At 37.4% G+C, this 15079-nt stretch overlaps 4 protein-coding genes across 4 annotated transcripts; 3 read left to right on the forward strand and 1 right to left on the reverse strand.

Annotated features, from left to right (window-relative positions):
• The first annotated feature begins 2378 nt into the window (after positions 1 to 2378).
• Positions 2379 to 5051, forward strand: VCUG_02399 (uncharacterized protein). The gene has a single exon (XM_008077216.1). It carries the CDS (start codon positions 2512 to 2514, stop codon positions 5032 to 5034), a length of 2523 nt encoding a protein of 840 aa, XP_008075407.1. The 5' UTR covers positions 2379 to 2511; the 3' UTR covers positions 5035 to 5051.
• Positions 5052 to 5640: 589 nt separating this feature from the next.
• VCUG_02400 (uncharacterized protein) lies at positions 5641 to 8279 on the forward strand (the record flags this gene model as incomplete). Its single annotated transcript, XM_008077217.1, has 1 exon — positions 5641 to 8279. One exon carries the CDS (start codon positions 5641 to 5643, stop codon positions 8089 to 8091), a length of 2451 nt encoding a protein of 816 aa, XP_008075408.1. The 3' UTR covers positions 8092 to 8279.
• A 1432-nt stretch (positions 8280 to 9711) lies between these two features.
• On the forward strand, positions 9712 to 10569 carry VCUG_02401 (uncharacterized protein; the record flags this gene model as incomplete). Its single annotated transcript, XM_008077218.1, has 1 exon — positions 9712 to 10569. The coding sequence occupies one exon, from the start codon at positions 9712 to 9714 to the stop codon at positions 10567 to 10569; it is 858 nt and encodes a 285-aa protein (XP_008075409.1).
• A 643-nt stretch (positions 10570 to 11212) lies between these two features.
• VCUG_02402 (uncharacterized protein) lies at positions 11213 to 12632 on the reverse strand. The gene has a single exon (XM_008077219.1). It carries the CDS (start codon positions 12610 to 12612, stop codon positions 11707 to 11709), a length of 906 nt encoding a protein of 301 aa, XP_008075410.1. The 5' UTR covers positions 12613 to 12632; the 3' UTR covers positions 11213 to 11706.
• Between the last annotated feature and the right edge of the window lie 2447 nt (positions 12633 to 15079).

Consider the following 15079-nt stretch of genomic DNA (forward strand, 5'->3'; position numbering starts at 1 on the left):
AAATTCGTGCTATACGACCGAAATAGCTGATTAAACCATTCACGCGTAGTTTAATTCTTTCATAACGATATTTTTATATGAACAAAAAGTTAATACGCACTGTTTTATTAATTATCAATCTAGCGGATCGGACAAGTATATTTGCTTGGGTGTTGTTGATGTGAACGGGGTAATAAACGCTATTTGAATGACAAAACCAGCTGATGCGTAAAAAGGTACGGAACTGGATTAGAAATTGATTCTTTGCCACATAACAAAGTAAAGTAATGTGCTATCTACTTGAACAGTGCGGATGGTTGACCTATCCGTTTATGACTAATGAAGGTGGCAAGAAATAAGTTAAAATGGCAGTATAGAGGATAACTAAGGTACCATTGCTGTTGTTGTACGCATATAACATATTTCTGTTGTAGTACTTCACTTGTTTAACAAACAAGTAAAGTACAGGCAAATTGCTCTTTTCACAATTTTAAATTGCACGGTCAGTTCATAATTAAAATATTATTCGGTGCTTTAGCACTGCTCACTCGTGATAAACCGCTATCGTTCGTAAAAGTCCTTCTCAGTGCGATAAGGAGATGTTAAGAATCTAACCTTACATCACGTACAAGCAATGTTACGATTTATGGCAAAGGTATTTGAATAGTGCGTTAAATATACGTATAAAATACTTTAACAGCAGCGCTATTTGATGATAGTGTAGTATTTAACATAAAATAGAGGATTTAATCACCATGAATGGTTACTTAAGAAGGATGAGATCGTATTTTCAGCATGAAATGGATTACCTGTCAAGAATAATCTTGATCACTAGATGGAAATTAAGAAGAACTGGAACAAGCTATGATCTTTAAAACACATTACTACGTCCTTAACAACCATAAATAAGCAGCAATTTTAATATGCTTACTACACCTATCAAATGCTCTGCTCACTGCGATACAAAGAAGTACTTTTAATAAAAAAATATGTCATAACCAATTTTTACCACATTTAGTTCATATTCTTGCAAGTAACAGGTTAAATAAATGAGTACAGAAAATACAAAGCATTTACTAAAGGGTCCTTTAGCTTGAGTGACTCAGGGTCAATGCCAATTTTTATATCACTCATCAAGGAATGCAAAATAAGTCAAATGAGCTTAAAATAAAGCAAAATGATGTTTTAAAGAGAAGAATGTTATGATGCAAAAAAGTTTAGTTTTATGAATGTAAATGGCATAGCTAGTTTTTAAAAGCATTTTTATAGTAGTTATACACAGAATATGCTGTACTACGGTGTCTTTCTGTTCTTCTACCAGTTTTACTACCACGCAATTTCTTACCCAATTGCTTTCATCGAACGGTAGCTCTCATATTTTGCGTGCTTCATTTAATAAACAGAATTATTCATTGTTGATGCGTAAAGAGCGTGGTATGGCACTTAAAATGGACATATCGATTCGGTACAAGGTTTTTGCTCCTAAATGGCAAAAAAACACACAAATTTTTATTGCACGAATCCATAGCACCACCATTAACAAAGAACAGGTCCATATGTGCAGTTCAAATAGTACAAAATTAGAGATAATGCATGAATGAGAAGAAAAGGAAAAAGAACGACAAGGATTCATCGAGGAGCGCAACAAGCCGTGAGAAGAGCACTCCTCATAAAATGATGAGCTTGGATAGCATAAACCACCATAAGCTGAGCTGGTAAAAATATGGATGATAGCATCGATACAAATTCTTAGGAAGCAATTATTGCTCATGAGGAACAACTCAAACGATATTAACATAAAGGGATCATCCTGCACCACCAGTCACGCAGCCAAACACTTACAACCATTTGCAGACACCGTAAACAAAAGCATAATTTATTCAAATGCCGGCTTCGAGCCAACCAAAGGAAGTCCCTCACCGGCAGTGACCATGTCGAAAACATGCAGCATGCAAGCACACTGCAATGCTTGAGCACAGCACCAGTCCCAATAAATGCGTTTGTCTTTCAAGAAAGACAATGCCAGTTCTTACACTGACAGAAACAGATACTACACTTGATCAAAGCCGTATGGCTTGAGAGGTAGGGGTAAGAATTTGGTTTGCTTTTGTGTGGATTGGAATGAAAGAAAGGAATTGGAAAGAAAGAAAGGAGTTGAAAAGGAAGAAGGAAATGAATTGAAAGAAAAGAAATGTCATACAAGGTGAAGCTTTTGCACAATATCACAGCATCTCCATCCAAAGGAATTAATCATCGCATAAATGTCTTAGTATTCGTTGTATAATCGTAACCTTCTACCATATCTCCTCTGGTAGCATTTCGGTACGCTGTCTCATCTGTCAAGTCTTTCTCGTCTAGTAGCATTTGCAATATCGTCTCTTTCCCTGCATTTATGAGCAGCTATTTCTTGTCATGCCGTCACCGTGTTTATAGACCATGCGCCTGGTGAAACAGCCATCAATCAGATCTTATCTCACTCCAAAACAAACGTACGCAAACAAACAATAAAAACAATTCATTACCAAACAAACAATGCCAACAATTACACGCTCAGTCTTACACACCTTCATAGCGTACCTGAGCACTCCAAACACCACAGAAAAGCAGGTACGCATAGAGAGAATGCGCAGGAAACTTGCGCAGCGAAAGACCATGGACAGACTGTGTCTGCAGCAAAATCTTTATTTATCCATTAATAACGATGTTACGGACGCGTTCGTGTTCATAAACGCATGTCAGCATGCAGACAGGAGGATAAAATTCTTGGGATACACTGGCGCGTTACAAGTTAGGAATGCGGACGAGCTGCTTATGATGGTAAACACGTTGAAGAAAGATATGGAAAGAGGTGACATACTCGCGGTAAGGTATTTAGCCAATGCTTTGGAGGTTCCAATAGAGGATATTAGGAATGAAATACGATTTGAGTGCACAAGAGAGATGCTCGTACTCTTTTACAAGCTCTACAGGATGGATGGTACGAGAAAGGATGGGAACGATGCATTTGAGGATGGTAGTGAAAGAGATGGTCACGATGACGAGGATAGATGGGTGAATGATAGCAGTGCTCACCAGGCAGAACATAAAGAATCAGGAAACATAGCGTTAATCCGTTCAGAAAATGTGCTGGAAGCTGGTTGTGTGAAAAAGGAGGCAAAAACGATTTATACAGAGTTTGTGGGTGAGACGAATAGCGAAGCCGTGAAATATGATACAGAACAATGCACAGAAAATAACAACATTGCAAATCATGGAGTAAAGGTCAAAAGCAGTGCTGATCGCGTAAAGGATTGCATGCCTAGCAGAAATATACCAAGGAGTGCCCTGGACATTTTACGAAAAAATTTTGACAAATACAACACTCTCAACAAGGTGAAGCAAGTAATAGTGAAGTACCCGCACAAACCGCCTATTTCTCTCCAACCGACAGCCATAAGGGGGTCACTCTCAGACAGATTATCGTATCACACCAATTTCAAACGGTTTTATTCCCTAAAGGTACAACCTGATGATATGCTTAATGACATTCTCTTCATAAAATTGCAAATAATGTTGGACCTAGATGGTGACATAAAGCTGAACCAAACAGAACAGGTCTTTTTACTTACGTTGTTCAGAGAATCGGAGGACAACATCCTAAAGACTAAGATTGTACAGGTGGTCACACGCACTCACAACATAAAAAAGAACAAAGAATGGATTGGTGAGATATCAAGCCGGTTGAAATTTCCTGGTCTTTACAAGATGAGTGCTGATCAAGTGGCTGTTGTGCTCGAATGTCTGCGCTTCATGGTAAGACATGGCGTGGCAATACCAGATGTGAACGTGTTCTTGTACAGACTGATGCATTCATACCAGAACAATTTTGTGTTCTTCGCCTTAGACGTGCTGAGAACGTATAGAGTATTTGACAGGCAGGTGATCGATAAGTGTCTTAGAATGGAAATTGTGGATCATCTCGCGTATGATACACTGTTTGGCAATATTTCTAAAAGGACAGCACGGTTTGCGTTTGAAAAGATGGAAAAGACGCTCATGTTGTTCTCGGATGATAAAAATGTGCAAAAGATTGTTAGAAAGATCATTGAAAAGGGAAGTGACAGGCTCTTGGTTAGTATCATACGGAATTACCCAAATATCGGCTATTTCTACGGTGTTCTCCGTGAAATAAAGGATAAAACAAAATTGAGAGAAATCCGAGATTTTCTGGCCAAACATTTGAACATTTACGGTGTAGATTTGATATGCCAGTTGTTCGAAATGAATGCCGGGTATGATCTATCAAAGCATAAATCGAGAAGATACTATGACACGACAGAAGATGATGGAGAGACTTATGAGGTGTTGGAACGTAGCGGTGAAGAGGTAAAAAATAGCATGAAGATGAATAAAGAATGTGAGAGTCGGAATGGTGAAAAGACAATTAGTAACGAAAAGAATGTTATGTGTGCCACAAATGTGACAGCAAGAAACGTGGGAGTGCGAATAAGCGACTCTTACGGTTATGGGGAGGGATCTACAGGCGAATCTTGGCACGTGCAACATGAGAAGGCTGCTGATAAGGCAACAATAAGTGTCCAAGGCGAAGATGATAATGCCGTAAACAACGAAGTTACAGGGCCAAATCAATTGGAACACGGTAACGAATTTAGAACAGGGCCTGTTATGGATGATCAAGCCAAGATAACGCATGAGTTTCTGTTTGAAGAAAAAGAAAATGGTGATAACGCTGCTAGTGGGCGGGTTCATCCGCTCAAAAAATCAGGTAATCGTGAAAACAATTATAAAAGTCTGAGCATCGATAGAGTCAACAGAGAATACACAGACTTTTACAAAAAAGGGCTAAAAGTGATCACACAAGCAACAGATAAGGAGCGACTAAAAGTTTTGGACCATTTGATAAGCGTTTGCCTGAGGTATGGTGACGTCCAGAGAAATAAAAAATTACTTATGAAGTTACTGATGAAAATCGATGACGAGGAGGTGCGAGGAATGATCGAAAAGGGAATCATGTACTTTGATCTGGTAGATTTGCATGGCAGTATGAATGATTAAATGGTTATTACTGGACATGAAAGCTTACGTATCAAAGCAAGTCTTGCTCTCGGATTAGACCTGTGCTATGGGGTGTTCAGAGCAAATGCCCCATCACATAACTATTTTTTTGCACAAAAAGGAGAAGTAATTATAATGTTGTTCCTCAAGCATCGTTACTACCGTAGGATGGCATTTTCTTTAACTCAGACATGAATAAACCATTTATTTATCAATTGCTGCTGTTTATTGGTCACCTGTATTTTTGAACGGCTTCCCTTCAGGAGGTCAACACATTTTCAGTAAAATTACGAACTAATGCTTGAAGTGGCTGTTTGTTATATTAATTGACAGTGCTCCTATCAATTCGTGCTATGCGTATCGCAGTACAGGCATCATCTATTCGTCTACGTGTAAAAGATGTAGTTATACGTGGTTAAAGCATTAAGTGCACATCTTAAGTTTTTCAAACAACGGATTTATTCATCTGGGATACACCTTGCAAACTCATTTTACCTCCTTACTGGTACTTTTGCAAGACAGGTAAGCACGAAGTGCCCAGCAACACTAAATGTTCAAAATTTTGCTCTTCAGCATTTTTCAAAACCCACCATTCCACCCTCAAAAATGGCTTTCATCCTCACAAACATAATACCTGCGCTTTCTACATCAAAAGGGATAGTACAGCACCGCAACACACTTTACTTCTCATCATCAAACACAATATATGCACTGAATAATCATAGTACCACGTTTATCGTTGATCTTCACGGTGAGATAATAGATTTGCAGAGCAACGGCGCGTTCATTTTTGCACAGACCAGCGAAAAACTTTATATGTTGAATCAATCCAAGATATTGGCAACGATGAAGATGAAGGGTGCATTCACAGTTACTGATACGTGCTTGGTTGTGGGTGACAAGGAGCTTTTCATGTATGAATTGCCTGTTAGGTACAATTTGATCATGTTTAAGCGAATTGGGGATGTGCGAGCGCACAGCGAGAATGTACTGAAGGTTAAAGTACTTGAGGATGGGATTGTTTTGAGTGTTGGAAAAGATTCTACCGTAAGGATGAGCAGTTTTAGGGACGGAAGGAGCAAAGTGCTGTGTTACCACCGCGAGATGCCGGTTGATGTATTTTTCTATGAGGACCTGCCTGAAGAAACTAGCGAAGAGAACGCGGGGGAGCGTGCGAATCAAAAAGAGGATTGCAGCATGTATGATGGAACGAAAGGGAGAGAAGGCAAGAATGAAGATGCCGGTAAATGTATTCATGTAATTGGTTCTGGTGAAGGAAACGGCAAGGATACACGTGGTGAAAATTGCACTGGCAACACTGCAGTTGATAATGAGAGACCATCTGATATTCTTGAAACGCTTTCTAAGGAGTATTTTATTGTTACAGTCTCGCAGCGTGGAACGATAAACACATTCAGCACAAAACGAAGAAAAATAGTGAAAAGGAAGTTCTTAGATAGGAATATACTGTGTGCATGCCGTATGAATGATCGGCTGTTTCTATTGAGTGATGAAAATGTAGTATTGGTTGTTAAGGATGATGATGTTTGTGAGTATGGCGTGGATATCTGTGCGTACGAAATGCGTGTTTTGGACCAAAAAATCGTGCTAAGGGGCACAAATGGCATCGCTGTTTACGAATATTTGTGCGTTAATACCGGAGACAGACAATTTTTCAAAAAACGCGGAGCACGGGATGCCAATCTTCTAGCCTCTAACCCTACAAACACCGAAGATGAAAAACAGAGAGAGTCGCTTTGCTGTTTGTATTCTATTCCATTGTGCAAAATCGTAGATTTTTGTGAAAACAACGATGTGATGCTGAGCTGTGCAGATAATACGGTGCGCAGAGCTAACCTAACCAATAATACGTGCTACTTTGGGCGTAGCACCACAGATGTTTTCAATGTTGACGAGCCGATCTTCAAAATATTCTACAGGTGTAACGTTCTGATTTGCATCACAGAGACGTGTCTCGTAAAAGCGTATGATGTGAAGAATGGCACGCTGTTCAGGGAAATTAACCTTGGTTTCAAGGTGAGCTGTGCAGATGTAAACGAGGATAACTCTGTGCTGTTTGTTTGTAACTACGACAGCTACGAGATAAACGTTGTGGACATAAGACGATCAAAAATAGTTGATACGCTGAAAATGAGTGCTATGATAAGAAAAATGTGTTACTTCAACAACAGCGTATACTTCTTGAGCATGGACAACCAGCTCATTCGTTATTTCTTCATGAATGGACGGATGGAAAACTTCGAAATCAAGAAAACAATTTACGATTTCGAACTAAGCAATAATAATGTGATAGTGTGCCTGGAGAAGGAGATTTTGGTGGTTGATGGCAGCTTTGGTATTGTAAAATCGTTCAATTTGAAGTTTGTGAGCCGAAGCAGAAATGAAATGTTCATCAGCAACAAACCGTGTACAAGCTGCTCGCTCACATACGATGGTACCACTCTTGTGTGTGGTGCACAGGCAAACGAGATTAAAATAGTTGATTTGAAAACGGGATGTGTCATCCAGACACTCAAGTTGTCGCGTAACAAAGAAAAAGAAAATTACAAGAAGAGACTTGGTGTAGAAAGGAAGGACGAATTCAAACACACAGATGTAATCGAGGCGATGAAGATTAAGTACGTGCCGAATGGATTTCTGGTGTTGACACGTGAGAGTGTGTTTCTCTTCAAGGTAAGAAATCTGGAGATAGAGAAAGGCGCATTCTTAACAAAAATGGATGAGAACGAGATAAAGGAATCGTTGCAAGAGCGCAAATATGTTCGTGCTCTGCTGGGCAGCATCAACTCAAGAAGCAAGGCCATGATTAAGGAATGCATACGTGAAACATGCGCAGGTCGGATTGATGAGATCATCAAGAATGTGAGGGAGGAGGATGTGGCGTATTTGAAGAGCGTTATCAATGAAATAATGTTAGAAGAGCAGATATCGTATCAATGTATGGTTTGGTTAAGGTCATTAATTTATAATTTTACAGGTAATCTGGTGGAAAGTGATTTAGAAATTATTAAAATGCTACGAGCTGCTTTGAAATGAGAAATACATACCAAATATGGGGATAGTTATCATACAAAGCGGTTCATCTGGCATACAGGAGATCACACTTTTCCATAAATAAACGACATTTGATCTACTCATCGATTTCCCATTGAACATGCCCGGTTTTAGTTTAACTGCTTATATTTCCGCCAAATAGGTAAATTTATCGTTTAACTGGTTCTAGGACACCCATAAATGAATGATGCCAATCAAAATGCTAAACATTGATTGTCAGGCATACAAACTAGTCCGTTCAATACATACATTTTCGTTATGGTGCCAAATCCTTTCCTCTCGGTATAATTTCCTCTTTTGATGGTTTTGTTGTGAGTGTAACCAAAAATATTTGTGGTAATGAACATTTATAGTGATATGTACCAAAATATTATTATGAGAGAATTTGCAGCGGTGGATTACCGCGTATTTTTATGAAAAATTATCACATATGTCTAATATTTCCATTTTTTTGCTTTTGTGGTTAATCAAACCAATTCAGAAACAATGCTCATTATGTGAAAATACATTATTAGTACCACCGTTTATAATATTCATTGTTTAAACCAAACATAGCGTTTCAGATCAACCATCACTGTTCAAGAAATGATCTCTCCATGCAAAATATGCTCATAAATTAAGGACGATAAACTGCAATGTCATATCATTAGGGGCCTGCTACATGATTAAATTGTTTTTGATCTTGGATAACGGGTAAATTATTATGTAAACTGTCGTAAAAGAGACCTGGTGCTTTACTGTAGCTATTCTTTACAAGAGGTTAAGGCACAATTGTCTTAATCCAGCATAAAATTCTGTTTTGTAGTATTCCTGTCCTCTTCTCAGCCATTTTTCAAGATATATACTTTTGCTTACCTTACAAGAATTGTTCATACCTCCAAAATACATTCTGACAATAATTCACCATTACAACGATTGTAACTCAAATCAATACATCGTAAATTTCATATTTTTAGATTTGCTTGTTTTCCCAAATTATCGTTTTAACAATAATTGATAATTGCGGATGCTGCTCAAGAGAGCACTTGATCATTCAGTACTCACATAAAGAGATAATAGTTTGAGAAATAATGATCTTTTTAAGGCATATGGATGCTCATGTTCTTGTTCACTTGGGATGGAGAAACAGAGCGATAACACCAAAAATAAAAGTTAAATGGTTAGTTATGAAACCGCTTTCTACATATTAGCAATACCTCTGCATCATTTTTGCAAAATTTTGTGCGTGCTGTAATCGCACCAATTTAACTTTTACACATAAAATCAATTCGTATAATTTTTTACGAGTAGCACAAGTTTAACACGATATAAAGCGTAAATATCGCTTATATCAAGGTATTGCTGTGTATTTGATGCAAAATTATTATCAAAAAGGGTTTAAAACCTATTATGGTAGAACAAAGCATATAAGAAGAGACTTAACATTGAATAATGGTTTCTGCAACACAAAAACGTTTAGAAACAGTAAATAAATGGACATATAACATTCATCGGGTTCTCCTTTTCATGTGTTCCATAGCAATATGCCACGTATTGACAATGCCTTTTTAAAATTAAAAAAGTTACCAAAAAAAGATCAGAAAAAGCATTCGCACCCATTCCATGATATTACTCAGCCTTCTATTTTGCATGCTTCTTCCATTATTTTTCATCATGCACGGTTCTGCATCGGTCCAAATTGACAGTGAACAAGATCAGGTTGTTCCTACATTTTGCAGGCTGAACAGCTTTAAATCGGAACTTGAGTCGGTAATCAAGCGAATCGATGATCTTATCAAACAGTTCGACGAAGGGACGGAAGTAAGCAGTGATCTCCTCATAAAAAATCGTGTTCGTATGTCATTTGCCGAGGCACTGGATGGAGTGAGAGTTGATACCGAAACGAATAAGCAAATACTCATATTTAAACATGCCAAGTCATTATTAAGTGTGTTTAGAAGCAGTTTGTTGGTGCAGTTCGCCATGATAGTCTATAGACCAACTCATGACGATATCAAGAACAACATCCACCAGCAAATCACCGAGTTGGAAGAGTTATCAAAGCTTTTAATACAAATGATTGATACAAATGGTCAATCCTGTGATCTTAACCACATAAAAAAACAATTATTGGCCGATGAAGTTTTATCATTTTTATGGGAAGAGCTCAAAATGGTTAATTCAGTAATTGGCGACATGTTCAAGGGAAAGGTATTCAAACAAATATTTAGTTATATTTGTGATACAAAATTGTACCTACAAAAATGTCACAACCGTCTCAATAATATTATTTATTGCGAGGATAAAGTACAAACATCTAGCATTGTGTGTTCGATTGAGAGCTGTAAAAAACCGCTCTTTGCGTATTTGGTTGATAATCCAAATGAATATTTTTGCTTGTCTTGTTCTGCGGTGATAATCAGTGGTAACAATGATGATCAAAGCCGGCCACCGTATTGTAAGCGAATAAAAAATTTTTAACGTTATATTACATGCAATTCGCAGGTAAAATAGTGTTTACCATGATTGTTGCATAGCCTTGTCATAAAAATACTTGTAGATCAAATCTTTCGATTGAGGTACTGATAAAATGCTCTAACATGTTAAATCTTATAGAAAATGCCCTTTTACGCTTTCAAATTATTGTATTTTGGCGGATCTGCACTAAATTTCATTTTGTGAATATTTCTATTCTTTATAAAAAAGCTTTTACAAACACACGTACAGGTTTACCTAAGAACAGCATATTTATGTCCAAATTGTTGATATTTTCTCTCACTCTTCAATGCTACAATTAAATCTTGTTACAAACAAAATTTTATCGTTCTTCGCACACAATGTAATATCCAATGGTACACCTCAACTCGAATCCAGAGATATTATTAGATAAAATAAGCAACCAACGTCGTATCGAATGCCGTACCTTATAAACATGAACAAAGCTATTTTCGCCACTACTAAAGTTCAAAGCTAAGCACAAACACGTACTCGTGTTTTTCTATTTATTGTGTATTTTAGTTTCGATAACAAACATATCACACGGCCATTCATGCAAAAGTATAGATCCATATATATGCATAATTATAAATCATGCAAAATCAACAATTAATTATTTTTTTATTTGAACAAAATTTCCGAAGTAATGCATCAAGGGATAAAAACATTCAATGCGTTCCTTTATTAAACATCAACACACGAGGTAGCGATCGGCAGCATGAAAAAACACAGAAACACTCTGACTGTGCTTCATAAAGCGATGCGGTGCAAGTTGCCACCAAGTGCATAGAACAGCACCATCATCATCGAGCAACCATGTATGCCAAATCAGGATGCAAATCAATGGCGCTCTCTACGTTCTAGTGCGTAATATTTCAGCTAAATGATGTCATACGCTAGAAACATAACACCAATGCTAAGACCCCCATTCCACAACTCTACCGTATACACATTCGCAGAGCATCATGATCTAAGCACAGCTTAAAGAACAAGATGCGGTGCGCATCAACATATTGATCACTTTCAGTCGCCTCCCCATCTTTTGCACACCCCTATACCACAACACACCACAAACAACCCATCTGTACAAACTGTCATACCCTGCCATCATTTATCACACCCTTAAATGAAATAGTCAGGTATTTTTTTCACGTTTTCCTTGTCCTCCGTCTCTGGCGCGGGCATGAACTGCTTGAAGGTATAATTTCCTTTATCATCCATTTCCATCAGAGTGGCCATATTTCCACATCTGTAGCAGTAATTGGGCGCAGAGAAAATCGTCACACATTCCTTGTTATGATTGTAATTGTAACCGTTCATTGCCAGTTGGTGCGCACGGCACACCATGCTCAGGCCGTTCGTCTTATTAAAGCGTGTGGTCACGTCCTTTCCGAACGTGAAACCAGCACCACGCGGTGAAGACCCGAACCCCATGCGTTCGTCCGGATCGGACCACAGCAAATCACACATTGAGCCCTCGTGTGGCACCTCAACCACCCTGTTAATCTTATGTATCTGGTCTATTGTATCAACTGTGGGGCTAAGCCCGCCATGACAGCAGAAAAATGAATCGTTTATGATCGCAGCAAGCGGCAGATAATCAAACAAATCCGTAAACTCCTTCCACACCATGCTGCTGCCGTATTTTCGCACACACTCGTCGTAGAAGCCGTATACCTGGGTTATTTGTCTGCTCTCATGATTTCCTCGTAATATCGTGACTCTGTTCGGGTACTTGATGCGCAGACACAGCATAAGTGAGAACGTCTCCACACTGTGAAAGCCTCTATCCACGAAATCGCCCATGAACAAATAATTCGTGTCGGGCGGCATTCCACCCACCTTGAACAGTTCCATCAGGTCATAAAACTGCCCATGAATATCGCCACATACCGTGATAGGAGATTTGAGCGACACAATATTAGATTCTCTCGACAGAATGTCCTTGCCCATTTCGCACAGCTGCTTGACCTCCTCTTCAGTGAGACATTGGCATTTAAAAAGCTTCTCTATGAATTCGTCTATCATTTACCCGAGCAATACTTTTTTAAAAGGGTTAAGGAATTTAAAAAAATAAGAGCCACGAACACCGGTCGAAGGGTATTAACGAAATTGGCGGGTAAAATCCTTAAAATATTCATTAAGGTAAAAAATCGAGGAAGAGCAATATCTGACCGTAGAAACTTTTAGTTTGAAGTATTTAAATATTGATAGCCAATGTTAAGATTGATACAAAGGACATGGGGTAACTGTCATCAAAAATATAGGAGTAAAGGACATTCGACAATGGAAAAAATGACTTTGAGAGAAAATTTATTATTCACCAGCAAAAGATGTTGTGATAGATGTTGTTCGGTTTTTGGTTATGTATTCATTTGATTGGAAGAAGAATGGAAATTGTTCACACCTATCTGTGTAACATATTACATAAGGCATATGAGAGCAGATTATCAAGCAATCGGAAAATGAAACAATTTCTATCAAAGTGATCAGCCCGTTAGAAACAACTTACGAGCGGAAATTGACGATGCAATGAAACGGACTTAATGCCGATTTTTTAGCAAATGAAGGTCTCTCATGCAACCGAGAAAACCTTGCATGCCCTAGGTTTGATACTATATCAATTGTTTACTGAATTAACGTTGAATTATGAGTTGACATTTGTTAAACCGACGATTTGATTAAGATAATATAAAAACGATAAATGCAAAATATATCCAGTAATCTGTGCGAGTTATTGTGCTACGCAGGAAAATATTGCTTCATATTCTTTTACCTGATAGTTATACGAGACTTATATACTGAAAGGAATAGATTTATACCTGGTTTTAATATGTGAAATAGTTTTAATGACTACAATGCATTTAAGTTACCTGAAACGATGGGGGAAAGTAGATTTGACCCTGCATACACTGACCAAGCATAAATAAATCTGTGACACGAACCAACATAAGCGAAATCAATGTTTTTATGAACCTTGTATACAAAATTTACGGATGAGGTATGCCCATGTGATACAATATTATGAATATCGAGCATTTTAACATGCGTCAACTCATAAATACTTATACTACTAAATTTATTGAGGTTAACTCATCAATATTTACGCTACTCAATTTATTGAGTTTTTTTTGATACACTTCTAAAACAGTCTCTGTACCAATTGAGTTTATAATGCGTATTCTTACTCATGTTGAGACCAGCATTGGAGTTAAACAATTATAAACTTTTTATAACGATGTTGATAATACAAGTCGGACATAAAATTGTTTTTTTGCTGTTTTGATGTTTGAATTATCTACGAACGATTACCGGGAACAAGAAACAAATTAGACATCATCACCCCAAATTTCTCCTGAAATCTAGCGAAAAAGTGTCTTTTGTGATTATGTCAATTATCTTTTAGACAGCGCTTGTCGAATAAGCCAATATTCGCACACATATTATACTTACTCGCTTCTTGCATTATTCAATGAATTGATACTACTTTTTAAGTCGTCTGAATCATTTATATCATTATATTAGATCAATTATTTCTCATTAACGACCTGAATTCGTCTGTTCGCATAGAATAAACCATATTTCATGCATTAAATGGTTAATTTATACGTTCTTATATCTGATTGAATAACCCAACACCTGATACCGATCTTTGAATTTTTTAACTATTACATTAACCAATATTTTCCAATAAATCCTACGCTTATGTTTGCCAGAATGTTTACGTAACCAGCCGGCGGTATGGTACGGAATATTGCATCTGTATTCAAATAAAGAAAAGATTTATATCAAACTGATCAGTCACAATGCAGTTGCAGCGGAAAAAATGCAATATAAAGTATTGTTAATTAATAAAGATTAAATCGTCTTATTATTTACATATATAAGTGCTGGAGATGGGCTCGGTAACAATAAAATACATTAAAACAAGATTTTAAATTAAGGATATAAAAATCCACATGTAATGAGAGCAAAGTGGAGAAACTTACGATACCAGAAACAAAATTAGTCATTCTTTCATACAAATAAAAAGGTAACTTGAAAGCTGATTGATCAGCTCGAGGGAAAGGAATTATTTTACCCATCGAGAAGGATCAAAAATTTTATTCCACACTTTCACGCAAAATAAAAGGTCAAAATTTGTTTTCCAATCTATTTTTTGCGATGCACTCGGTTATTCTTTACGAACTACATCATAATGGCATGATTACTAAACGAAGATTATTTCTTGAACTTCTACCAAAATATTGAAAACAAGTTAAAGTGATCAAGGCATAACATGGCGTATTAAAGGAAGGAAATTATTTAGTAATCAGTCAGACTCTATTCCTTTTTATAGGGGAAATAGCTCAGCTGCTTTCTACTAAATATTCTGCCTGTTTGAGACTAAGCGCACTTAAAGTTTGGGAAGCGTGCGAATCCTTTTTAAAGCTTGTTGTCGTTCCACATTGTGCATGTTTGTCGTAACAGAGAAGGCGCTGCTGTAGAAATTCGC

The sequence above is a fragment of the Vavraia culicis genome (assembly GCF_000192795.1).
Source record: "Vavraia culicis subsp. floridensis unplaced genomic scaffold supercont1.60, whole genome shotgun sequence".
Lineage (NCBI taxonomy): Eukaryota > Fungi > Microsporidia > Pleistophoridae > Vavraia > Vavraia culicis.